This window comes from Apteryx rowi, unplaced genomic scaffold (genome assembly GCF_003343035.1).
Source record: "Apteryx rowi isolate R43461 unplaced genomic scaffold, aptRow1 scaffold_309, whole genome shotgun sequence".
Classification (NCBI taxonomy): domain Eukaryota; kingdom Metazoa; phylum Chordata; class Aves; order Apterygiformes; family Apterygidae; genus Apteryx; species Apteryx rowi.
In genome coordinates this window covers 99,578-127,464 of record NW_020449519.1, presented here as the reverse complement: position 1 = coordinate 127,464, position 27,887 = coordinate 99,578, and the positions used below count along the sequence as shown (strand labels likewise).

At 39.5% G+C, this 27,887-nt stretch overlaps 1 protein-coding gene across 1 annotated transcript in view; it reads right to left on the bottom strand.

Moving 5' to 3' along the window:
- SCIN (scinderin) overlaps positions 1 to 27,887 on the bottom strand; it is a 57,025-nt gene that overhangs the window by 3,425 nt on the left and 25,713 nt on the right. The window contains exons 5-14 of the mRNA XM_026070299.1: positions 16,835 to 16,927; positions 13,823 to 13,955; positions 11,904 to 11,992; positions 10,772 to 10,987; positions 9,495 to 9,616; positions 9,199 to 9,289; positions 3,644 to 3,814; positions 2,983 to 3,160; positions 2,390 to 2,511; positions 583 to 660 (exon numbers count right to left, since the gene is read on the bottom strand). Coding sequence (XP_025926084.1) covers positions 583 to 660; positions 2,390 to 2,511; positions 2,983 to 3,160; positions 3,644 to 3,814; positions 9,199 to 9,289; positions 9,495 to 9,616; positions 10,772 to 10,987; positions 11,904 to 11,992; positions 13,823 to 13,955; positions 16,835 to 16,927 — 1,293 coding nt within the window. The remainder of the gene's footprint in view (positions 1 to 582; positions 661 to 2,389; positions 2,512 to 2,982; positions 3,161 to 3,643; positions 3,815 to 9,198; positions 9,290 to 9,494; positions 9,617 to 10,771; positions 10,988 to 11,903; positions 11,993 to 13,822; positions 13,956 to 16,834; positions 16,928 to 27,887) is intronic.

The window sequence follows — 27,887 nt, the reverse complement described above, 5'->3', positions numbered from 1 at the left end:
GTTAGGAACAGACATACTCTCCACACTCCCAGTAAGTCTCCTGTCATCTGAAAAGCTCTCAACATTTTCAATTTTCAGTGAACCTGGGAAAATGATGGAGACGATTTCTGTCATCCTCCACTCGGGTCTTCTGAAGAAATCACAGTAAGGGTCCAGTATTTGGCCCCTCCTCTGGTAAGTTTTTTTCCTAGATGCTGCTACATTGATTTTATGGCTTCTGAATAGCATTTGCAAAATAACTTTCTTTTTGAAAATTAATAAATTTTACTGATAAAGTCAGAACATTATTGTGAGCTTCTCAGAACACTGATGGGGCTTATACTCTTGCAGCCTTCTTTGGTTTTAATGGGAAGTGCCTGCTGTGATCTCACATTATGGTTGGAAATTCAATCGTGTATGTTCGCACTAGCACATCATATAGCACAAGAGAAAATATAGCTCCCTCTGATATAATTTAAAGAAAACAAGACCTCTTCCATTCTCACAAACATGACTTTTTCCTGCCGTCTTACATTTTAGGTGACTGTTAAGAATAAATTCTTCTTATTACCACAAAAAGCAATGGTAAAGTACAGAGCTTACCTGCTCCCAAGCATCCAGCAACATGACATCATCTTCAGCCAAATCATCCTGAGTGAATTCTCCTGGGACTTCCTCAATCTAAAAGGGATGTCACATTTTTTTTTTTTATAATCTGTCAAGATATTCTGATTTTGGAAAGAGCAAAGATTTTTTTTAAAGGGTTAAGTCTAGAAAGTGCCATGCAATTCTTTTTGCTCCTATAGGGTCAAGCCCCAAATTGATTTGATGAATGTGTGAAGAATATTACACTGAGAGGAAACAAATCACCTAACTGCATGTCCTATAAAATCAGCTCTCAGTTTGTCAGAGTTGATGGGATATCCTCAGGAGAGGCATAGGTTTATATTGTAATTGTGACTGTTGTAAATTGGGACTAAGGGCTGCCCGAAGGGACAGGGAAATTTCCATAGAGTGACTTGCACCAAACTAAATCAATCTTAAAGCTGGTATATTCATGCAACTTAGATTCATTAATAAGGAAAAGAAACTGCTTATATTTGCAGTGGATGAGCTCAGGGGTGAAATATGTATCCAAGCAAACCTTCCATTGACTTGAAAATGGGACATTCTACTTGACTAAGCCATTGAGGATTGGTCCCCAAAGGAAAGGCAAATTGCTAACTTATTCCAGTCATTTACAGTTAAGTAGAAAAGCAGTTTAATCTTCTTCTGTATCAGCAAGAGAGATAATAATTTAGCTAGTGGTCAGCCTGCTACCTTTAAAGTGGATTCAAGGGTTGGGCTATGCTTGGTCATACGGGAGCGCTAAAGGGCCTGTAAGCAGATGGTACAAAAGATGTGTTCCTTTCCCCACTCCCCTGGCCTTGTTATGGTGGCCAGAAGCTCAGAGTGATCTGACCTGCCTATTCTTCAGCTGAGCCCTAACTGTGATGGTTCTGTTACTAGGGAGATCCTACAGGAGACAGGGGATTTCACAGAATTTGGAGGGAATTTGAAACAAAAACCAAACAGTCCATAACTCCCAGCAGACTATTACAGAGAAGCTGGTTCCTATTATTGTATTTTACGGGAGTGTTTTAGAAGCTTGCTAGAGGAATACACTTTTCTACTACTCTCATAAGATTTTAAAGTCCTTATTAAAGGATCCTGTTTGTTTTATCCTTCTCCAAATGAATAGGCTGTTCCTTAAGGAAACTGCAGAGATCGTAGCCAGCTATGTTCCTTACCTAAGGACTAGGGCATCCTTGCCAAACAGTGTCACAGTCCTGCCTTTCCAAGCGCAGTAAGCAATTAAGCCTGATTCACTCAGGCAGCTCTGAGTATTTCTGCTAAGGAAATAAGTCTTCCTACCTCCTTGATCACAGGCCAATACCTTGGAGGCATAATTACTGGCCTTAAATCTCTATGGAAAATTTCAGGCTGCTAGGGATTTCTGGCGAGGTCTCAGGAGACATTTCTTTTCCTCACTACCACTATCGAATATGTAGGGAGCAAGGCATTGACCTGCACTTTCTCAGGGAAATGATAGTCTGGCAATGCTCTGCAAGAATGCAATTGTTTTTGACTGGGAAAGGGCCTTGTCTTTTTGCATCTGCAAGCCTCTAGTCCCATGCTGGAACAGACTTTCCCTGCTAACATTTCCAGTATCTATTCTTCTGTCTGTTCTTTACACTTGGATTGCTTCAGAGTACCAAACCTTAACTATCTAGCTCTTGCCAAGCACTGCTAACTACACAAAGAAAAGCCAGATCCCCAAAATCATTTAATGTCTGTTGATTCCCAAGCTGAAATATACTGGAAACTGTATAATTAAACAGAAGGGAAAGTATCCATTATGTATACTTACAATAAATCTGCCAGTCTTATTAGAACAGCCATACAGACGAGGTGGATGATCTTCAGTCTTTGTCAAGAGTTGTGATGAAGTCTGATATGTTTTTTTACCTCCAAGTGTTTTCCAGAATTCCTCTGAAATACACAATACATAATTTATTCAGCAGTGGCTTTCACATTTTATGTTTTAGCTTGTTAGACACTATTCCAAGAATCCCGCAAACAAGGACTTCTTTGCTGTCTCAAAGATGAGTGCATTTTCTTACAGTTCTTCCTGCAGTTTGTCAATAACAATACAGATATCACATGTGGACCTAGAGCAATGCTTGCTCCCCTTCTAGTCTCTCAGCATTGAAAAAAAGACCACATTCCACTGCAGTTCCTGCTACAGCCCTACAGACTTCCAGGGGATTGCACTGTTTGTGCATCAGCCAGTTCTGGACAGATCTTCACAGTAAAATCTCAGGTTAGATTTTCAAAGGGAAAGAGTGAGCATATAGTTCTGCCTACAAAGTACAAGACTATAAAAAAACATTTAAGCCTCATTTCCATAGAGCACTGTGTATTCTCAGCTGCCTGTTAGCAAGCACGTGGCCTCATACTAACCCGGTTCCTGGCCTTCAATAATCTTAGCAGCCTGGCATTTAAGAACACTGGCAATGTATTGAGCATCTTGTTCCTCTTCTTTGTTTGCTCCTTTTCCTACCCAGGTGTAGCCAGAGTTGTTTGGCAGTTTCAGAACAAAGACATCATTGGAGTTCAGTGACATTGCATCAACATCAACCTAGATCAAGAATGAGATTATTTTATTCTTCATATTTTCAGATAATGTGATCTATATTTTGCATGCTTATATAAAATATGTAGATAGATATTAATTGGCCGTGCTTTTTTTGCAGCTTGTCCCTAGATTTATACTGTTATGAAGTAGAAATTTAACCAGGGAACTGACTGGAAGGAAAAAACTTGGGACTATCTGGAAGTAGGAATGACTGTCCCATAAGGGTCGCTGATTTTTTGTCCATTCATTGTCAGCTGATTATCCACTAAGCATTTTCTAACAGTTTTCTCTGGAACATGTAGATTGGCTGTAGTCAGCTATGGCATATTCACTTTGACTTTATTAGATAGGCTAGTCATACAGAGCAGTTGATTTGACATGGAATTCTGTGTTCCTACCAGATGTTGACTACCTGAAAGGATTAATTGGAGGGGAAGAAGGTTTAGGGGCAGCTATACCATTATCCAAGGGAATATTTGTCCTTACCTCCACAATTCTGGTAGTGGATGTCAGGTTCCTGCGGATTTGGAAGAGTCGTGTTGGGGGAGCAGGTTTCTGACCTTCCTTCTTTGATGTCCCATCCTTGTAGATAATGAGTGGTTTATTTTTGAACAAGCTCAATAAATGTGCAGGCTCTTTGCCTTGGCTGACTCGGATCTGCATATGCGTGAAGAAATGCAATTCAAGAAACAAAAAGGACTGTGGAAATTATTTTTGGTCTTCACTGAATAGCATAGGGAGTGTTAGCCAATAATAGTAAGTATGTTAGCAAGAATTAGAAGTGGCAAAATGAGAAAATTTAAGAATACAGTTCCAGAGACATTAAAGTTATAGCATTTCTGAGATTTTTTGTCAATCATGCTAACACAAAGACATCATTCAGACTTGTAACATAATGTTTCGCTGATTAAAATGGCTGCTATCTGCTGTAATAAGAAAATTCTTCTTTTTCAAAAGAACTGTCATTTCATGGAGTTTTATAGAGTCACTTAATTCCCCTGAAAAACTAGTTTGGAAGTTCAGGAGCTCAGTATTTAAGCAGGAGAGAATGGTTATTCATCACATTCATTATTTTTGTGTGTATTTATCTGCAAGAGGATGAAAAAGATGAGCATAAATCTATCTTGCAGTGTATAACACGGATGACAAAAATGAACTTCCGTTACAGATACAAAAGACATTAATGCAATTTCAAAGAACATTGAACTATGAAGAATTGCTATTTTCAGGTTAATTTACTATAAAAGTTGTATATATCTATTTATTTTTCCCTTATAACAGTATCCTCTATTTTTTCATTCTGAAGAAAACAAAAAGGTGGCAGCTAAAGGCTAAATTGTATACAGTCTTTTTCTATTCAACTTCCACTTGCTATATACAAAGAAAAGTGACTTACATTGTGCATGAGATGAAGGAAAAACGAAGAAGGACAGAAGGGAAAAACTGAGGAAAAAAGGGAAAGGAAGGAAATGGGAAACTGCCTACCAGGAATGCCAGGGAAAGTACCCCTGCAGGAAGAAAGCATGTATTCCTTTGAGGTGTCCTACTCACTCTGCTTTACGTGCAAAACACGTAGGTTAGCTGGCAGCATCTGGCCACTAACAGGTCTGCTGAACTAAGCCAGAGACTGCAGAGCCTCTGGGTGTGAGTGTAATCTCCCACGTGTACCAAAGAGCTCTCGCTCCCACCCAGCTCCCCAGCAACTTGGATTCCTTTGGCCCCACTGCACCAGCCAAGACTGAGGGCTGAGACTCCTGGCCTTCTCTTAGCTCCTCCTAAGTGTTGCTCCCAGAAGGAAATGGAAAAAAGGGGAAAGAGGCATGTTGCTTATCCACTAAAAGAGGGCTTGATGATCCCAACCCCAGCCCAGTGTCACTACCCAGCAGCAGTTGAAAAGCCTCACACTACTCAGCAGTGCCTTCTGGCAGGATGAGAGCCAAGGCAAGGCCGCTCCAGCTCGGGAGCCTGACACATCGGCTCTCAGAGGTGCTGGCAAGAGTGCATGTGTTGCACTGGAAAGCTGTGCAGCTGAGGATGACTGGGAAATATGATGTTTGTGCTGGGCAGCAAAAGCTGCATATGCTGATAAAATCACCTGATAAGGATACCCTAGAACATGTACACTTGTACATGCCAAATTGAAGCAGGATTTTACAAATGCAAAAGAAAAAAAAATCTAATACAGGGAAGAAAATACTGAGGGGAACATCTTTCTGCAAAACAAATATTGAAACTTTTTTATAGTAATTTGTACTGTAGTGCCATCTAGTGATTAAATAAATTAGTATATTTTAAACCATTTAAAGAAGGGTAATCCAGATGTTAAGTACAGGTAATACATTCTAAGTATTCATGTATAGGCATATAAATTCACATAATATGCATATATACATATATATATATACATATATATATATATGTATTTGTTTAACTTCATTTCAGATTAAAAGAATATTTTTAAGTATGTCCATTGCAGTGAGATGGATCTCCTTCAGGTTTAATAAAACATTTTAAGTGTATTATTATTACAGCTGTTAGTAGTAATATTATTATTACTGTAGTGTTAGTATTGGCCTTAGGTATGAGGCAGGACCATATTGTGCTCAACTCTGTCCAAATATAGAAAATTTTTTAGGAATGGACATACACAAGTCCATAGGCCCTGGTAGGATGCACCCACAACTGCTGAGGCAGCTGGCTGATGGCATTGAGAGGCCACTCTCAATTATCTTTGAAAGGTTGCGGTGGTCAGGAGAGGTTCCTGAGGACTGGAAGAGAGAATATGTCACCCCTATCTTCAAGAAGAGCAAGAAGGAGGATCCAGGGAACTACAGGCTGGTCAGCCTCACCTCAATCCCTGGGAAGGTAATGGAGCAAGTAATCCTGGAAACCATTTCCAAACACATGGGGGATGAGAAAGTCATTGGCAGTAGTCAGCGTGGATTTATGGAGGTGAAATTGTGCTTAAGCAATCTGATAGCCTTATATGATAAGATGACTAGCTTAGGGGATGAGGGGAGAGATGTAGATGTTGTTTACCTTGGCTTTAGTAATGCTTTTGACACTGTCTCTCATAACAACCTCACAGACAAGCTGATGAAGTACAGGCTAGATAGTGATCAGTGAGATGGACAGAAAACTGGCTGAACTGCTGGGCTCAAAGGGAGGTGATCAGCAACACAAAGTCCAGCTGGACACCTGTCACTTGTGGTGTCCCCCAGGAGTTGATACTGGGTCCAGGACTGTTTAGCATCTTCATTAATACCTGGGTGATGGGACAGAATGCACCCTCAGCAAGTTTGAAAATGATACAAAACTGGGAGGAGTGGCAGATATACCAGATGGTTGCTGTACTGCTATTCAGAGAGACCTCAATAGGCTGGAGAAATGGGCAGAGAGGAACCTCATGAAGTTCGTCAAAAGGAAGTTCAGAGTCCTGCACTTGGGGAGGAACAACCCCAAGCACCAGTAAAGGCCAACCAGCTGGAGAGCAGCTTTGCAGCAAAGGACCTGGGGGTCCTGGTGGACAAGTTGAACATGGGTCAGCCGTGCACCCCTGTGGCACAGGCCAATGGTATCCTGGACTGCATTAGGAAGAATGTTGCTAGGAGGGCAAGGGAAGTGATACTTCCCATCTCCTCAGCACTGGTGAGGACACATCTGCAGTGGGTCCAGGTCTGGCCTCCCAGTACAAGAAAGACATGGATTGGCTGGAGCAAATCCAGCAAAGGTCCACAAAGATGATGAAGGGACTGGAGCATCTCTCATATGAGGAAAGGCTGAGAGAGCTGGGACTGTTCAGCCTGGAGAAGAGAAGGCTCAGGGGGAATCTTATCAATGGGAATAAATATCTGATGGGGGAGAATAAAGAAGACAGAGCCAGACTCTTCTCATTGGTGCCCAGTGACAGAATGAGAGGCAATGGGCACAAATTGAAACACAGGAAGTTCCATCTGAACATAAGAAAACACTTTCACTGAGAGAGTGGTTGAACACAGAAACAGGTTGCCCAGAGAGGTTGTGGAATCTCCATCTTTGGAAATATTCAAAACCCAACTGGACACGGTCCTGGGCAATGTGCTCTAGGTGACCCTGCTTGAGTAGGGGGGGTTGGACCAGATCTCCAGAGGTCCCTTCAAACCCCAACTATTCTGTGATTTGGTGAATATTTCACAAAATAATTAGCTGGAAGTATTCTACTCCTTCCTTAATATAATTTCAATAATCAATAACTGATTAATAGTTACAAGATGGTCTGCCATCTAAATTAAGTGTATCTTGGTGGATGGGGAAAGCCATTACTTTGATAATTAAGGAATAAGAAGCAAAGAATTCTTTCCTACTGCCTATAAAATCTCCTCTCCCTAGTCATCTTCCAGCTCTAGCCCTTCTGTGAAAAGAAAAGACCTCCCACCTCTCCACCTACCCATCAATCCTTGTTAGTGATCAAAAGAGAGCACACATCATAGTCACACTAGGACTAGCTATGCCTTGGATCTCTTATCTAGTCACACATTTTAGATGCCAATGTCATGTCTTTCCTTGTGCACCATGTTTCTGAAAGTAAGGATATGTGTCCTGCTTTCTTGGAGGTGAACGGGCTATGGGATGGGAAAACACAAGGGACAGAACAGACCCTAAGGCACAATTCTGGTGGGTTCTCCTTTTCTGGCATGTCATGTGGCTTTCATTTCTCTCCATTTTGCTATCTAAAAGTCAGGCTTGCCGAGGCTAATCATTTCCGCTTCTTACATAATCAAAAGGGGTAGAGACAGAGGAGCTCATACAGGGCTATTCCCCCATCAGACACCTGGTTTAGAGTGAATTGCTCTCAGGAGGTTCTTATCCTTCAGTCTCCACTAATTATATGCAGCCTCTGTAAAGTTAGGAAGGACTAAAACCCCAATTTATAGACAGTAGAAAGAAAAGAAAGGCAGTTTTAGAACGTGAAATATCTGTGTTCTTTTAGACAGCTGCATTCAAATAGGATGATTCACGTGGGAAATCTCTGTTGACAAAAGAAGCCCATGGTGCTTAGCTTGATACACGCTTCTGTAGACATCTGGATTTGGCCAGTTACCCAAATAGTCTGCACACATGCAACATATGACCATGCTTCAGGGGTAAGGAAAAAGGAAAAATTCCTTGACTTTATAAAGGATTTTTTTTCTGACATAAAACAACCTCTACTGTGGCAAGTGGGAAGACTAAGAGGCATAGAAGACAAACCCTTTCACAAAGGGCTATGAACAAGTTTTTATTAATTTGATCAAAACTGGGACAAGTCTTCCAAAGAGAAAAGGCTAGCAAGTTAGGCAAATCCTAAAATGTACCTTGAAGTTAGTCTGCATTAATATGTGAGAAAAATAATGGTGAAGATTATTAATAATAATAGCTAAGGAAAATATAGAATTGCCTGGTTAAGGTTGTAAATATATACAGGGTGCTTTGGAAAGTAATTTTTGGTTTTCAAAGATTACTGCCTACAAGTAAGAAAGGCATTTTAAGGTAAATATGAGGAGAATACAGTACTAGCTGTATGAAGAAAAGACAATAGCTGCAGAAAATAAATTATTTTTTTTCCAAGTGAAGTCCAATAACAGGCAGTTTGGTTTTACCTCATAAATGGGTGGGAAGATTGTGCGAACACAAGTTTGTGTGCTTTTTCTTTTAACAAAACAGATACATCCATTTTCTGCAATTAAGCTAAGTGGTGTGGCGTGCTTAAAGACTGGATACCATTTTCTAAGAAAATTTAATAGTATGGGCACCTGCACAAGGTGAGCTAGGAGGTAAATTTACAGTGCTCCATGTTAACTTCCATGCCATTAATCTGTGGTAATATGTGAGTAATTTCAGGTAGTTTGCTCACTGATGAAAGAAAGTTAAATGTCTTACTGCATGGCAAATGCATGCGCAGGAATTGCCATGAGCAGCTGATACTCCCAATATTCAAAAACTACCTCCTCCTTTCAATTCCCATTACTTTTGCATCTATATCATATCCTATATTTCTTGAACTTCATCCAAAAGATACTAACCTGCACGGCCTGACCATTCAATAACTGATCAAGCTGAACAGTCAGAAACGCAGATGCAGTCAGTTCATCTTTTGTAGTCTGAGCTCCTTGCCTGAGATTGACAAGGAAAAAAACAATGTTTAAAAACAGTTTCAGAATGATCCAGGGCTTATAGAGAAAAAAAAAAACAACAAAAAGCCCACATAGTAAATCTAATCTTGCATTTACACATGATTCTGTTGTTTTCTATGGGACATAAAATCAGCATAGAATAATATCCACATGCTGGAGATCTGTGCAAAGGAGACCAAACATACCATGTGTAGATGATCTGCCCTTTAGGGTAAGTATAGAGGATAATGTAGCAGTCACCCCCATAGAACTGCCCATATGTCTCAGGCTCCACAGGAACTCTGCCGGCATCTTCCACGCGCCAGATCTAGAAAAACAAAGAAATCACTAGAAAATGCTGAACTTCATCCTGAGACTCTTAAAGAAGCAATTTACTGTGTTGTCCCTTGAACAACATTTGGTTTTGTTCTGAAATGTTATGGAATAAAACCATACTTCATGAAGTAGGTGGATACACCCTACACCCTCTGACTGAATGTGATCATTAACAAGCCACTGCAGAACACTTTTCTTTGTCTTGATGTTTTCATGCCACATGACCATCTCATAATGCCACATTCAACTTCCTTTCTTAATATCTTAAGATGATATTATGACGTGAATGGCACAACATTATGATTCATCATAGAACTTTCATATCATATGGGAAAGGTACACCACTGACAGATAACACACCAATCTGCAGATTTCTTCCTATCTGATGCAGTACAGCCCAGTTCAGTTACCATCTGCTCTCCAAAAACACACTGCTAAAATTATATAAAAAGAATGCTCCAGATCTCAGCTGCTGTGGTCAAGTCTAGGTACCAGCTGAAACATCAAGTTAGAGTCCCAGAGGGTATGCCAATGTATGTAGGTATTGGTCCCTCCTCTCACTTCTGCCCTCCCAACATGCAGACCGATCTGTCCTGAGCAGGCTGTGCTGGTGCAATGCCAGTCTGACCCGTGTAGTCCAAAGACATTGCTGCAATGGGATAGTGATAGATTTAGAACTGTGCAGTCATGGATGGAATCACATGCTACATGTGATGCTACACATCTTTTTCCCTCCAAATCCAGGCTAGCTGAGAGACCCACTAGAGACAGAGTTCCTCTAGAAAGCAGATATGATAGATACATGAGGGACAGAAAGATCCAAAATGAGTTTCTAGCTCCAGGGGCAAGTTTTACCATTCCAGATTTCAACCTGATGTGAGGTAGAAGCGTTCCTTTAAAGTATTTCTTTAAAATGTGTTACTTAAAAGGGGAATTATTTCTGATCTTTGATTTGTACTGATGACTTACACCATCATTCATGAGCATCAGAACATTTCACAAAATAACATGACCCAGCAGACAAAGAGATTCCCTTTCCTCTTAAAAGTAGCTTTTTTGATGGTAGGAGCAACAGCACACAACAGTTTAAATTGCAAAACAGAAGAAATTACAGGTGGATTACAATTTAATACAATACAAAAATTACCTCTACTTTCCCTGAACCATCATCTACCATATTATGTTTGGCAGCCATCTGTGGAGACTCATGTAACTTGGTAGCATCAAATTCAATCTGCTCAATTTTAGCCACTTTCTCTGTGACATAAACTTTTCCAAAGCCATCACTTTGATCTTTATCCTTCCAGTCTTTGAAAAACTGTTTGAAGATTGGTGTTTCACCTCCTTCTGGAAGCACTTGAATCTGAAATGAAAGAAGACACATGAAATAGAAGGAAAACAAAACTGACAGTTGCTTGAACTAAAATGTCAAAGAATGGAGTGTTCTGGATGGTTGATGGTTTATTTTGTAAGTTGTTTGTAATTCAGAGAGCCTGTCAAATGACATAATTTTTGCAGTCAGTTTACGTCACCTGTAGGTTAAAGCACGGCAGGCCTGTCTATCTGGAAATAGCCAAAGAGGCTGTACTTTGCGTGAAGCAAGTAACACATTGACTACTCAACAGAGAGAAATACATCATTTGGTATCTCTGTCTACTGGCCATTTTTCTGCTTCTAAGCTACTTAGAAATAAAGCCTTTAATTGGCTGGGCCTGGATTATTACAAAAACTTCCTGTTCTTGCAAGGAGCAATGAGACAGTACAACTATCTGGTCACAGAGACTTGCAGCTACGTAGCAGTATCCTGTCCAGGCACAGTCTAATCTGGGTCTGCCTCTTTCCAAAGCATAACACACAACCTACTTCTTCCAGAGAAGGTCTCTGAAAAGAAGATTAGTGATACCAGATACATCTTTGGCACAAGAGACCATGCTAGGAGAGAGCTATGATCTGCTTAGCTGGGGGATTCTATGTATGGGATGGTTCATGGATTTGGTAATATGAAAAGTGAAGTTTTTGAACTGATTTGGGAGCAAGAGACAGAGAGTCTTAATTTAAATGAATGAAAAATAATGTGTATGTTATTGATTTGTCCAACCATTTGATCTTTTCTACACTTTCCCAGTCTTTGAACTACCTGAACAAACCAAACTTTTCTGAATTATGTGTTAGTGAAACATTGCTTCTTATAAATTCTTAAAAATATTTTCACTGATTTAAAAACAAAGCCTTTAACAGAGCTTATTCTTTTCTGGTATCATCTCATAAATAGAACACACCTGTGTGTTGGTAGGATAATTCATCTGCTGTATGAATTCTTCAGCATTCTTCATGGCTGCCTTTCTCTCCTGTGGGTTAGCATCTTTGCCTGGTTAAAACAGAAGGATAACAATATGGTGGGAAAGGGGAGTAAGACCACTGATTCTGCAAAAGAAAGTGTAGAGGGAAAATCTCGGAATGCACAAGATATCCTTGAGCCACGTTCTCTTCCACATTGCTCTTGTCTCAATCTTGCACTAACACAAATGCTGGTCAGCATGAGTAATAAGATTCACACAAAGTCAAAACTTTGTGGCTGAAACACAGCATCTTACATTTAACACAGTTAAAAAGAAGAAAAAAGGATCATTTCTTTTTTGTTTAATGTGTGTGTTTCTATCAAAAAAACACTTCTTATGATATCTGCTTGGCTTAAGCTATGCATCCAGCAAGAACACCCAGGCAACCTTCTCTGAAACTTTCCTTGTTGGACTGCAATGTGTTAAATAAAGCTGCTCTCCACAACTGCCTTCCCTTCATCAGGCAGCACCACTGTTCCACAGTCTAAGATGAAACTCCTATATAATCCAGCCATGCTATACAATTCATCACCACCTTCCCCCGTTCATTGCTCCTTCTTCAGTCAAAGATATTAGACATCTCTGAAAGTCTCTGTGGCATGATTTTGTGTATCAGTTCTGTGTCCCAGCTGGCTGCCAATGACTATACTCCAGAGACCTCTTAGTCCAATAAGATTCTCTAATAAGCTATTCATCATAGTCAGTTTTGAATAAGACTATTAGCAAAGTAATTCACACTCCTCAGCTTAGTGGTCTGAAGATTTCCAGCAGAGATGGTAACTGCAGCCTCCCAGTGCAAGGTGAGACTCACAGGCTAATTCCACACTTTATTGTTATCAACAGCAGCAAAGCGAGGATACACAGAGGAGCATGTGTGGCCATATTCAGAGGGCCTGATTTGTATATAAATGCCTGGTCTTGTTGGCTTGATTCTTCTAGAAGCTATCAGGTGGGCACTGGAAAGCAGGAGGCAAGGCCTTAGGAAGAACTTAGGCCATCTGAGCACAGTGCCCAAAGAATGCTCTTTTTTAAAGGAGACTTCCCTAACTGCAAATGAAATATTCAGGCAAAATGCTTACAGTGCTTCCTGGATAGACTTCAAAAGCTTGGCAACTGCACTGATTAATTATTTGCTATAGCACATGGTAAAAAGAAATGCAAATGCCACAGAATAGTTAATAAACAGCCTCAGTCAGAGAAGAGGACATACTCTGCACTGGATGCAAAGGTAACCCTGTACCACACCATCTTCAAGGAGTCCAGACCTAATTCCTCAGTAGCAGTCTTCTCCTGGGAAATGTTCAGCCAAAGCAACTGCAAACACTCCCACAAGCACTGAGGATAGCACAGAGAAATGTTTGCAAGAAAAAAAGAAGCATCAAAGTATTTATAAGCTTACACTTTCAGTTAAAGCATGAGACACTGAGATTGTATTAACCACTCACCTTTAAATTTCACACCTCTCCCGAAGAGCAAATGGAAATATAATATCTACCCATTATCAAGCCTTCAATTTCTATATTTTTTTCCCAGAAGATAGAAATTTCATGGTGATATATAAAACTTGTAGGATTCTTTATGGTTGCTTCATAATTGTCACTCAGTTAAGCATTTAAGCACCCAAAATTACAGATGCCCCCAAAATACTCAGGATACTTAGACAGTACCCAGTCTTGAGGCTCTTACTCACAAGAGCAATCCCTGTCCACTGACTACATCAAGGAAGACTTGTTCAAGTAAGAAATTGTGTGCAGGCTACTGTGTCCAGCCAGTATTAAATTCTTGCTAGTGTTCAGTGGGCATGGTGTGGACTTTAGACCTGTGTTCCTCGTACATCTGCAACAGAAGTCATCTCTTACCTTTCCACACAAAGATCTTTCTTGCAGCGCCATGGTCCAAAATGAAGCACTCTTCAGACAAAAGCATAGACATGGAGAAGGGGTTTTCCTCTGCTATCACGGACACCTTCATGGATCCACTTGCATCTGACACCTAAAAAAGCAATAACTTCAGATTGAGATCAACTCTGCCTTTTACAAGCAAATTAATTTCCCCTCCCCAAATTACTACAGAAATCAGTAACTATTCCTATACAAATGACTGTATAAAATTTGTATGTTGCTGTAAAGTAATGACAGCTAATAACTTTTTTTTTTGCATTTTACATCCAGTAGAGGGAGATGTGGTGTTAATTTTAGTGATTTTCTTGGATCTCTGTCTCACAACTTTTTAAAATAAATAAGTCTTTTTTCAACTTTCAATTCAACTGCTTGTTCAGTGAACACCTCACAGTTAAAAATCCGTATTTTCCTAGATCCACCCTATATACTTTACTGAACTGGTGGAGCCCATAGGCATTATCTTCTACAAAGCAACCCTAACTGAAGCCAAAAGTATATTTACATGCAGAACAAGACCATTTAAAATCATGATAAAATTGTCCTACACTGACTTTTGCAACTGAAATATCTATATTTACAAGCTATAGTTCTGTAATAGGAAACTGTCATATGAGACCTATTGCACAATCTGCTTTCTGACCTCCACCACAACTCCCAGTTTGTTCTCACAGCTGTAAGTTCATGTAGACCTTTATAAACTTTACTTCAAACTTCAAAATTCACTCCTATATGGCTTCAGGGGCAAGCAAAAGAAGTTCTTTACTATTGTGGCTTTCACTTTTCTAGCAGTCTTCATTTCCTTTCATAATTAAATTTTCATATTAATTTTAAATGTGTCTTTTTATCTTATATTGTATATTATGGAAACACAAGATGGAAATTACGACTGCATATTGCAAATAAAAATAAACGCCTACTTTGAAGACTTGCTATAAGCCTCTCTCCTGACTTTGACACTCACTGTTATACTGCAGCACATAAAGAATTTTGTTAATAGAATTCTGTTAGCAGGATCTGTGAACTTAAAGGAATTTACTAGATATCCACAAAATTTTCTGAGATTTCTTGTGATCCAAAATTCACTGCAAGCACTTTACAATAGATTTCTAAATTATTGTCTTATTACAACTGCCCTGACCATACATGCAAAACTTCTTCTTTTCTTTCTTTCTTTCTTTTTTTTTCCTCAAAATAAGACAAACCCCCTGCTATAAAAGGTAAGAAATACATGCCAGATTTTTTGGCAAGAATGGAATGATGAATGGGAACTACACACAGCACATAGACAACAGGGACTAAAAATGGCCTTGTAGCATGAACGGCCTCATATATGTCTCTTGTAAACCACAGCCACAGGCATGGGCAGGGTCAGGATCGCTGAACCAGGCAGCAGGGAAGGTGGCAGCACCCTGCAGCTGTCTGCAGGATGCAGAACCTGCACAGGAGGTGGTTCACCCTCTCTCACACTTCACGGCAGCCTCGACCTACTATATAGATGGCACCCGAAAGGTCCCAGGCAGAAGGATCCAGGAACGCTCAGTGCTGTCAGGGTGTTGCCACACTGACTAAACTCTTTTTCTCTGCATGTGATTATAGGAAATCGACAGTCAGTGAAAGATCCTTTTGTATCATGCAATGCAACCACTTTGCATGAGCAAAAGCACAAAATGCTGAAGATGAGGGTCCAAAACTCAATGCTGATGAGAGCCTTTAAAAAGTACTCTTCATGCAATCTTCAGAAGAAAATAATCCTTTTTTGGGGGGGAGCAAGGGAAAGGATTTTCTAGCTTTTCATTAAAATATTCCCCTTCTTCTAAATACATTTTTACTCCTTTTCTCAAGTGGGAGAATATGAAAGAAAGGGTGACTGCGACAGAAAAAGAAAACACAGAGACAGAAATAGTTTGTTGCTTCAGCTTTGTGGCTTCTTATTAAAAACATCAATGAAATGGAATGTCTATACATTTCAATTTAAAAACAGGTCTTTTTGTGAAAAAGGATCAACTACAAAAACCTGGGTCTGCCTTGGCACTGGTAATGAATAAAATGCTTTAGACTCATGGTTATCTGTTAAACTAAGTCACAGACTATTTGTTGAATAATGTATGTTGCATGAATATCACAATACTCAATAATTTATTTAAATTGTTATTGCTGTCATTTTTCCAGCTTAAAGAGATATGTAGATACTTTGACCATATTTGAAAAGAATAAGCTATTCTCACACCCTTTCTAATAGAATACCAATAATTTTTAACTACTTCCCTATCTCTATTACTTAAAGAAAGAGAAATAGTTGTATAGACTTACATATAATTAATGTAATGTATTATTAGCTAGAAGAATGAATTATGTGCCCCTTCTAAGCAAGAACAGTATCCCTAGCATGATATGAGGACAAATCATAATTTCACTGAATCTGATCATAAAACTCTTACTGATTTAAACGGAATAAAAATTGTATCCATTTTGTTAATAGGCAATTTTATTACATTGGCACTGTCCTACTTATTGTCGAGCCATTGCAGGTGAGGAAGGAGGAAAAGGCCACTGCAAAAGACAGGAGCATGCATTCAAATTCTTCTGGATTTTTGTTAGAAAAATATTACATAACCGTTCATCTCTCAAATTCTGCTAAGAATAACTAAATCACATATGACTACTAAAACCCTCATTTTTAAAACCAAGAAGACAGGAAATGTAGTTTCATGCTAGCATATTTAGCTTGTTTCCTGAGTAAATGGGACAGTAACCAGCCAGCTAGTCCAGTTGCTATTAAACAGAAGGATTTTTTTGTTTTACTTTAACTGAGCTGTCTTGATTGATGTCTTTGAGACTCTTGTCTACTGGCTGCAAATCAATTAACACAACCGGAGTTTTATAACTGAAGCCAGAACTCCATATGCAAGGACCCTATATGAATGATTACTGAGTGCACCTAACTCAGGGAAAAAAACCCAAACTACTTACCATATACAGTTTAGCACTTCTCCTGTTCATAATATCAGCTGTCTCATCATCATCATCACCACACTCAGGAAGCTCTGGCTTGTTTCCTAAAACCTGTAAAACAAGAGAATAATAAATTCAATGCAAAGAGAGTCTACGTTCTGTAGTATAAACTCCTAAATATTGTCATGCATCGTTACTCTTAAAATGCTTCAACATACTAAAATTAAAGCAGACAAAGTGAAACAAATGAGTTGAAATTATCTTTAAAAATACTTCAATTGACAATAAAAAATATCAGATTATTAGCTCAAAAATCAAAAAACTTACAGATTTTTAATCTCATTTTAAGGAGGAAAAAATAAGTAAGTTCTTTAAAAGAATTTACGAGGTGGGAAAAACATTTTCTTGCTCCACTACTATCAGTTGTAACACTGTGGTAGTTTTACATCATAGTTTTACACCATGGATAATCTTATAACAACTTTTATTAGAAGAAATTTACAGTAGTTCATCAAAAACATTTAATGGTCAGGTAGTGACTATTAGATCCTGGCTACTCACTATTAATGAAAAGATCTTTTCTTACTGATTCATATATGACCAGACCCAAATGTTACATACACGGTTTCATTGATTGTACTGGGACTATGTCCCAGAGGGGAGGTGGGAGTAATTGATATGTCTGAGTAACTAAATATTAGCCTCAAATACAAGGGAAGTAACAGCTTTCCTATTGACACAGTACGCTTGCATATAGCATGGGGCTGCATGCAAAAACGTTGTAAAGATTTGACAACAGGGAAGCCTAACAACGCATACAATTGCAAATAATTTGTAAGAAAAAATACAACGTAAGTATTTAACATAAATCAGCCATCTATGGAGTATCCTGACCTCGTAAGCCAGTAAAAATACACGGCCTTGGTGAATGTAATTGTTGCAGTTTAATCTGAAATATTTTACCTGTGATTTGTTGAAACCAAAAAAGTACTGCCCTGAATCTTTAAGAAAGATGTTACCAGTAGCTCTTCAATAGCCATCAGTCAGCATTTCATGGATTTACACTACATGGCTGCAGATTTACTAATGTATCGGCCAACCAGGGCTATATTTTCATAGCAGAGTGCCACAACACTGCTGAATGACTAACTAAAAGACCACGGGCATATGTGGCAAATAGTCGCAAGTTTTCTGAAATGCTTCCCCCACTAGGTTTTCACACTAAACAGTAGCCTACATGCAAGCTGCAAGAGCCTCCAAGAAATCGTGTCTGTTGCCTTTGTAACACATGGGTCTGAAAACTGCCAAGTCACAGGCAGTTTCTTTACCTGAACACATACTGAACAGACACTGAATACAGTTTTTATGGCATTGAAATATCAGTGAAGATCAAGAGGGTAAAAGACTCTTATTAATAAACTTCCAAAAGTCTGTAATTACTAATATTTTTTTTTGCTTTATTAGGTATTTTCAACAAAAGCAGAAATCCCCTTCAAACACACAAACTGTGATTCCTGACACAGAAAAAGTCAGAGTTTTACCTTGTCATGTATGTAGAATACCTGTGGCTCCACAATTATTTTACAGTTTTGTTGCAAATGTAGCTTAAAGCGATATAAAAAAACCTGCTCTTAACATTTTCTGCTTGTATAGGGGTCTTTGAAAACTATGCTACGGTGAACATTTTTAAACAAGGCTAAATTGTGACTGATGGTGTTTATGAAAACCTATTGACAGAAGCAGCCTCTCTATTCACAGCATGGTCTAAGGGCTCCGCTTTGCTGGCAGTTACCCAAACAGGCTCTGCAATTTAAAATTTTGGTTTTAAAATTGGCGCCAGCACACTTCAGATTGCTGGCCCAGCCCACTGGTATCTTAAAACTGTTTTCTGAACTAGATAGAGAATTAGTGTCAGACTTCCTAAGTTTTATCTACACACGGAAATGTCATAGTCCATGTGTGCTAGCACAGATAAAGGTGCCAAAGCCTCCCTTGTGCAAACACAGCTACAGCTGTGAAATGAACTGCCCTGGAAATCGCAGATTCTGGCTTCTGGGCGAGTCCCCCCCCCAGTTTCCTAACTAGCAGCTTGTACAGGGGCTTCTCTGGCCAAATCACTTCAGTGTAAGCAAGCATGGAAGGAGTGTTACTGGAAGGCTCATTTTTAATTCTTCCACAGTTCCTTAGAGGAGCACAAAAAGAAGTGGACAAGGGCCTTGAGGGTACCCCTTCTGCATTCAAAATCAGAGCTGCTTGTAGATCCTAGCATTTTGGTGACCTTTGTTAAGATGGGCCAAGATGTGCTTCTCCTCCTAATAGGTAAAGAAATCCAAGACTTCTGAGGAGGGCCAAACATCCAGCTCAGCTGTTAGAATAAGCCTCGAGCTGAATCGCTAACAGGTACACCTGTGTGTATCAAAAACTGAAGGTGACACAAAATCAAAATAACCTAAGACAAGTGAAGACACCAGTCATGGTGTGAAGCAGTGCAGCATGAACTGTATATACTGTATATATGAAGTGACATGGTATGAAATACATACAGTCACTATGCTTTCATATTGCTAGGACCAAATTATGTCATTCCCCAAGTGCCAATTTCAGCCAAATAACATGTCATACAGACTGAAAAATAGGAAAGATCACAGAAATAAAAATTTTGTGCTTACACAGAAGGCAATTTATGCTGAGAAAAAATGTAAGTTCTTCCCTAAAGAAATTTCTTCCCGGAGAAGTCCTCTTTCTGCCTTCTAAGGCAAGCTCAGATGGTTTAGCTATTTCCACACATACCCTCACATATGTTCTGGATTTTATGACAACTAACAATTTTATCAATAAGATTACAAAGTGTATATTGAACTGTTAACTGCTGTGCTGGAACTGGGTTATATAATCGCATAAGCATATGGTTGGCTAAGCTGCGGCTCTACGGATTATATACAGTAGCTGATTCTCATGTGATGTATCAAAAAAAACTAGTCATGGCAGCTGAAGCTATAGTCAATGCTACCTAAGCCTGATTTTTCTGCAGGGTTATGCAATAAAATGACTTAAATCAATGGACAGTTTCAAGGACATTGCATGTCATGATCGTTATCTACATACACCCAGTTTCATAGAAAGCCTGTGGTAGCTAGGTACGTGGGACCTTGCTCTGCAGAGTTCTCCCTACTCAGGCAGCTAGCCAGCCTGCTCTCTTAGGTCTTCATGTCTTTGGGCCATGTGTACTGGCAGCCCTGGGCTGGGCTCTCCTGGGCTGCCTGGAGGGTGCAGGATGCTGAGAAGCAGCACCTTCCAAAAATTCAGACTCACAGATCCAACCTATGCAAAGCTGAGAATGGCTATGATCTCTCTCCAGTACACAAAATGGCTTAGACGCATTTCCTCCCAGACTTCCAACCATGCACGTGACTCCAGACCGTACTTCTTGCAAATATACAGGTGCACACCCGGGTTTTGCAACCCCCTTTTTTTTCTTTTTTCTTACTGCATTAGAAACACATATATCTAAAGTGAAGGTGTCCCTTCATCTTATATGTTATTCACTGGTTAGCTATCAAACCGCCCCTCACCCTCTACTGCTCAATCACAGAATTATGCTTGTCCTCTCCTGACCATTGCTTCCTCTGCGCAGGTTTATGAGAATCTCGAAGAAAAGCTTGAGCAGCTCTGGGCTCAGCTAAGGTCCAAATAAACATTCCTTCAGCTATTCTGCTGTAACCGCCTGTGTGCACAGTCTAGCCCCATGGTATATGTGAGGTTGCTGAACCCCAACCCCTCGAGGGTTAAGCTACTTCACAGTTATTTCAGAATAAAACATGCCCACAGATGGCTACTGCAGAGCTCAGCTTGCTTTATATGGCTATAGCCTAACAGTAGCTGACTGCTGAATGCCAGCATCTGACTGGCGAGTTAACGTGTTTTATCCAAAGCATTCATTAACTCCACGCCTTTTGTCTTGTCTGTGGGGGGTATACCCAAGGATGTTAATCTGTATTAATTTTAAAAGTTGTCTTAATAAGTTCTGTTAAAGCTTTGTGTTGACACTCAGCTTAGTGCAAGGATATCATAAATATAACCAAAAGAACATCAGTTCCTCTACAATAACTGCCTGCATTCACTCTTGCGGTAAATGTGAAGTAGCTTATCTCATCTGCAAAACCATAATCCATTTTCATCTTGCTGTGTGCACGAGCTCTTTTCTGTACATATCTGCACCCTTCCCAGAGAAATGCAAAATACAGAGCCAAAGCTTTTCCTGACAAGTTAAACTCAACTCCCTTTCCCTCAAAAAGAATAGAAGAAATCACAGACAAAAAGTTTCTAATCTGTAGGGATATGATAGTGTAAACAATCATAAATAAACATATCTCAAAAGAAGAAATTTAGCAAATTTCATCTTCATAACCGGAGAAGCCAGCACTGCATCATAAAGTAGTTGACGTTGATATTGATTTAATGGGAGCAAGAAGTTTGGTGAGGCTGGAAGACAGACTAGGAAAACGACACTTGAAGAACATGTCAGGTGAAGGTTAATTAAGGCAATCTGCCATGAGAAAACCAGTTTCATACAGTTTAACTTGTGTATACTAGCATTGTGTTTGCATTTCTTCTTACTATACACAACTTGGGTTAGGCTTCTGGGTCTGAAACTGAACTATTTGTTGTGGCTGTGATCCAAAGTGGTCAAATCTCAAAAAAATTAAAAGTCTTCTCTTTACATACTGAGAGCAAGAGAAAAAAAAAAAAGCAAGTGAGATATTTACACCTCATGTAAATCCCATTCCATATCTTGGGGGCCTCAAATATTTTATTACTTAATACTTTTGGAAAACAATCAGGATTAGTAGTTCAATATTTACCTTCTTGCACCCTCTGACATGAGCAAGTATATCCTGCTACTACCAACTCAGGGTACACATGTATGCTGTGACAGAGAATAAATCCTTAGTGCGGGATAATTAGGTCTGAACTGTAGGCACTGGCTGAACTCATCTGCAGAGAAAGACTTGGATATTTTTTAACATTCAAAGTAGAATAGAATATTACAAAGAATGTCTCCCTGAAATAAATATTGCCTCAAATCTCAATTCTCAAATCTCAAGCCAGTAAAAGGAAAAAATCCAATTAAGAAAGGAAGGGATAAACATGTGGCACTGGCTAGTAGCCACCTGGCCGATCCTGAGTACTGATGTAGACACATTGCCCAGAGCATTGCTGGGCAAAGGGGGCTCTAGGACTTTGCTGTGAAAATGGCTGACCACAGGTTTGTCTCTAATCATTTTTGCTTACTGGTTCTCATGCCCAAGCACAAACACTCCAGAGAATATTCTGGTCCAGGCAAAAACTACTTTTGATGTTGGTCAGATTATGAATAGCTGAATATGCTTATTTCACTGGTTATTGTAACTTGAAGCTCTTTTCATCAGTCGGAGAAAATATTCATAATCTTAAGGAAAATTACACTTCTATCAGGAAAAAACCCTTTCACTAAACTGCTCCTAGGTAGACAGCAGGATGTCTGCCTGAAATTGCTTATCACAAGCAATTCCAGCAATAACAGATGCCATTACACACTCACCTTTAACAGATAACCTCCCACTGCCTTAACAGAGATTAAGAATAAGATGGAAAAGATCATAATGTATTGAGAATTGGACAAAAATATTTTTAAGTTAACAAACAGTCCTGGCATTTTGTCCGTTTGTTTGGTTTTATCCATGTAATTTATCAAATTAAGGTTTAAACCTGATCTGTATGCATTTGGGATGCTGTAAAATAGTGAAACGCATCAGTTGCTCATGGCACTTTTGATGCATAAATTATAGCCTACATTTTTATCCAGTTTCTGTTGTCTCAGAAATTTCAAATGCAAATCATAATTTTATTCAAAGCTCTGTGCTTAACTTCCTAAAAATAGGGCATTAAGCTTTGGCAGCTTTTCATAAAATATTTGCAGCTTTGCATGTCTGTCCAGGATAATTTGAATATAAAACCTTTACTGGTATGATAATGACACGCTAACATTAATTTTCCACTCTGTAAAACAGGTCTAAGATGTTCATGGGAAAAGCGTCTAGATCAGTCTTGAGAGTACAACTTCGACATTTTTCAGTAGTTTGCCTCACAAGGCATATTTAGCTGCTACAACTCCCAAACCTCCCAGCTCAGTTGTTTTGCAGCCGGGCATTCGCCATGCCACTACGCAGGCTGGCACCTGAGTTGTGGCAGGCCAGACCATGAAAATAGTAGAGGAAAAGAGTAATACAGCAAATCCCCTTTGGGGCATCAGGGAGCAGCAGACGACCGGCAGCCCACGTTCCCACCGGAAAACCTGCGTGTGCCAGGGAAGCTGAGCAGCTGGCCAGCAGCAGCAGAGCAGGGGCGAGCAGCCGGGGCTGCAGCAAGGTGCTTCATCACTCAGCCCATGAGACAGGAAGGTGGGAAAGGCTGCTCAGGGCACTGAAATATTGTCCTAGTGTACAACCGTCTGAATTCACAAACTCGGCACTGCCAGTCCCATACAGCTCAATAGATAAGGTACGCCGGGGCATCCTCTCTGATGCGACACCCAGACTCTTGCATCCAAAATAGAGCCCGGATTTGGACCCTAGTATTCAGGAGAGCAAACCAGAGAGTATGTTAATAGGGTTTCTCTAATGACTCCTGCTGAAGCTTTACAAAATTAAATATTTATTAGGACAGAGAGAGCAAGAGAACAAACAAGAATGTTTCTTTCACCCTATTAAATATAAGGCAAGTCCTACTTAAATCTCTCCAAAAATCATTTCCTCCTGCTAATTTAGGTGCCCTCTATTATCTGTTTTCTATATTTTTTCCTGGGTCTCCCCAAACTTTGTGTATTGGAGCCTGGTAGGGAGGGCTATGGTTTACAACACTTAAAAATTAGGTGTTGCAGCACTGATTACCACAGTGTTCAAATCCCTCTTGTGAGTCTACCTATTTTTTCTCTATTCCTCTATTCTTCTATTTTTACAGGTAAAGCCAGGTAGTATCAAATTCAAAGGCAGTTATGTAAGCAAAGAACCTGGCCCTGATAACCTGCTTTGTAGTAAATACAATAATATTTACAAATTTCTGCAGTGTTACACATTCTGTGGTGCTGGAAATAATGAAACGATCCTAAAACCTAACCTAAACATGAGTGCTAGTGCAAAAAAATACAGAATCTCCTTTCAAGGATTATTCATCCCAGAGAGACGCTGGATTCAGAAACGCCGTATCTCCAAGCCTTTTACATTCACATTAGTATTCTAGTATGTAATTATAAGATTATAATTGACTAACATGGTAACCCTGCAAGCGCTACCGCTGCTGAAGAACACACAACAAAGATGAGTGGTTTTCTCACTTAGAAGAATGCAAACGAGACACGTTATAATTTAATTGCAAGTACTTCCAGAAATTCATGACTTCAGAAACCCACTTAAATACCTAGTACATAAGCACCTTTTCTAGCATAAGAAATTACAGGGTTATCAACCACCTATTTAGAATTGTTCATGAATGATTTAGTTCATGCCATGCAGTATGATATGCCTGAACATTTTCTGTAGTAAATTCCTAATGTAGGCACTAAAATTTGTATTTAGAGACTTGATTAAAAGCTTTGGCCTGATTTTCAGATGTTCTTGCCACCTGCAGCTCCTATTCAGTTCACTGTCATTTAGGTACCCAGCTTGAAACAGCCAAGATTGAAAACTGCAGCTTGAAGACCATTACAAGTAACCCACAGCATTACAAAAATGAGCCTCAGTCCTACTAACGAGCCTCTTCTATTCTCAGGCAAAACACCCCCTGATTTTCCATTTAGTCCTGGGGAAAACACTGGGCCAAGTGCTCAGCTGGTACAAATCAGCCAAGCTCTACTGAAATCAATTCAGTTGAGGATCCAAGCCATGTACATTTTGTCTGACTACAGGTTGCAGAATTGAGTCCTTTAAATGGAAATTTTCACCAAAAAGAGACTGCCTTTAATGAAGAAAATATGCTCAATAATTAGAAAGAAAACAGGCCGTGTGGTTCTGACAGCTTACAACTGGCTCCCTGCAGTGCAAGGGGATTTTCTGTGCTTCATATACACATTCATAACCCATCATAAATTTTAATTGAACAGTGTAATGATTAAACTTTCATTACTCAGAGCAGGTAGATGTTGCTGTGAAAGCTGCACAGGCACATGTAGTATTTTTCCCCAGAGTTCATACTTTGAGTTCATATCCTACAGACTCTTAGGCACCGTTCAGAATATGAAGACCCAACTTCTGCTCTTGTTGGCACCTGGATATATCCAAAACAGCGCCAGTGAAGTAAAAAGCGTACTTGTCTTCCTGAGAGGTAAATTTGTCCCACAGTTTCAAAGCAGCCCAAGAATGCTGTCTGTGGTGTTGAGTGGCATTAGTTTTATTTTCCCTGCCTGCTAACTTTCTCAAATTTGTACATTCTCATGAAAAATTAAGTTTACCTCTCACTCCTATATGTGTGTCTGACTTTGCCTAACTGAGTCTTTGCACAGGGCATTAGTACTATTTCCATCCATCACCACCACTCTCTCAAAACATTCATTTTCCTTTATATGTGATTGCTCACGCTGCTCCTGACTTGGACTGAAATTTATTTCTAGAATTTATTTCACAAAATTCCTGTGAGGCTTGCCCATTTTTACAACTGCCTCAGTTTAGATAATTGAAGATACTTTGGCTTACATATTCCTAAAGTCATACATAATTTGACATAGTATGACTTCATTAAGGTATTTGTATGTTGAGCATTTTCTTGCAAGTGAAGAAAGGTCAGGCTGGACTATAGCTCAGGTAATGCATACTGTATGGCCTTTGATTAAAAGCATATACAGGTTACTTGGTTAAGCAGTTTTTAATCCCTAAAAGAAGGGATTCCCTAACCAGCAGCTACCCCTCCTTCTTCTGACTCACCTTCACCCCAGCCCTTTTCCTCCTCTCCTCTGTATACAAAACAAGTAAACCTCTTTGTCACGACCAACTTCATAATAGCAAAGCAAGGGAACACAAAGAAATACTAATATTTTGAGAGCAGGAAGAGCAATTTTTGCTTTTACAGAGTTATAATGGTAGGTATTAGTTTTGCTGGCTTCTGGGAGAGGAACAGATACCAAACAAGTTTGTCATGCACAAGCAGGAATTGCTGAGGCACCTGCTGCTCTTTGAGCCCTTTGCAGTAATCCACGCGACAGCACTGGGGACTGCGGAAACCGGCTCGGCTCGTTCGGTGGAGAAGCATGCCTTTGCAGTGTCAAACTCATGGGTGCAAGTCACAAGCCACAAGTCACAGCAAGCCTTAGTTCCTCCAGCCACCTCGCTGTTCTCTGTGCTGTCCTCAGCAGATAGGTTTCTTTGCCTTGGAGCAAACAATTTTTAGGGGCTTGAATTTAACAATGAAGGAGGGGGTCATCCTCCTCTTCCTGCTCCACTGTCTGTATGCCCAGCCACCTATCTAGTTAAATTAAAGATTACTAGAGCCTTGCATTAAAATGGTATTTGCATTATTTGAGTCTCTAGAGGAACAGCCTTTGTAACAAGCATTCATGATGGGCAGTTTCGGTGCTCTTGAGACTTTTATCCACGTGACTGACTTGGCACAGTATAGTGGTACCAGTCTCTTTCCAGCTACACAGGAGGAAAGGTGTGCCCGGCTGCAATATGATCAAGCTATTCCCATACCTCTGTGTAACATTTATTCACACCACAGGCAAAAACAATCACTGAACACAACAGCCTTGAGGAATTTTCAGAATAAAGCATTTATCAGGAGCGTTAAAGAAAAGTTTTTCTCCTCCCTCCTTTATCAGGAAGGAGGAAAAGGTTCCTTCTACTGCTCAATATTTAAAGAGAAAATAAACTAGTCAAATATTTATATAACTTTCATAAAGAGAGAGTTTGCACTACATTTGAACATTATTGCAAGGCCATAAGATTTCTAACAAAAACAGGCACACGCCAACTGCAAATGATAGGTCCTGCTTTTTTGTTTAAAGACAGAAGAGTGATTTCAAATATGTGTACTAACATGGTCCTTCATTTTCTTGTGGTTTTATAGTTCAGCAGTCACATTTCTCAGCTTTCAACCATGACGTTAAAAACCTTGTCCAAAAATGAAATAGAAGCCAAAAGCTTCAGCAGTAAAAACCTCAACAATCACATGCTACCAAGAGCTGGAGTTTTTAGGCAATCATTTGTAGAGAAACAGTAAAAGTGTCACCCAAAGAATCGGACAGTTTTGACTGGGAAAAAAAAAAAAAGTCATCCTGAAAAGTGTTAGCCAAACACTAGCTACATGATTAAATAGAAGTGACAGGTGCAGGCTTAATATTTAGTTTAGTTAAAACTCAGTTTATCTTACTTTTCATTGGCTCTTATACACTGCAGACAGCTCCGCTCTATCACAACCCAAGTGTCACTGATGCCCAAGTTACTTAAAAGCTATCATAGGCAGATCAGTCTATGTAGTCAGAACAGTAATGACAATCTAAAAAACTTTAAGCAGGTCTAATATTTCAGATTGTCCAAATATAGTAAGACAGGCATGCCAAGACTTTCTTTTCCTCTGCTACTTCATCTCTAGAGGTATCATACCACACCAAGGTCTGGTATGCATCTTTTCCTTGGGTGGCTTAGAACTATATTCCTCTGTTTCATGCATTATTACAATCAGCTTCTGTTTGCTGACTGACCAGATACTTCACAAAAAATAGACATATTTGATTTTTTTTTCCCCCTCCAATTTGCCATTCTCATGATGCCAGTTGTACCTGCCCTACTTAGAAGAAAGAGGCACAGTTTGCACTTTCACTTGCCATAAGGTTGACAATAACTTCCCTGGAGGAAGAAAACAGGGTATCTCAGACAAGCACTCATCCCATTCACCATTTCTCAAAATGCTCCTGAGTAGTAAAATCATAGGAAGTTATTTTTTAAGTTCATCTTCCTAGCTTTTATCTTCTCTTCAGAATTAGAGCTGATATTCAAACCACAATTAGAAAATACAATACCCGTGTACCAGACAATGGCTAATA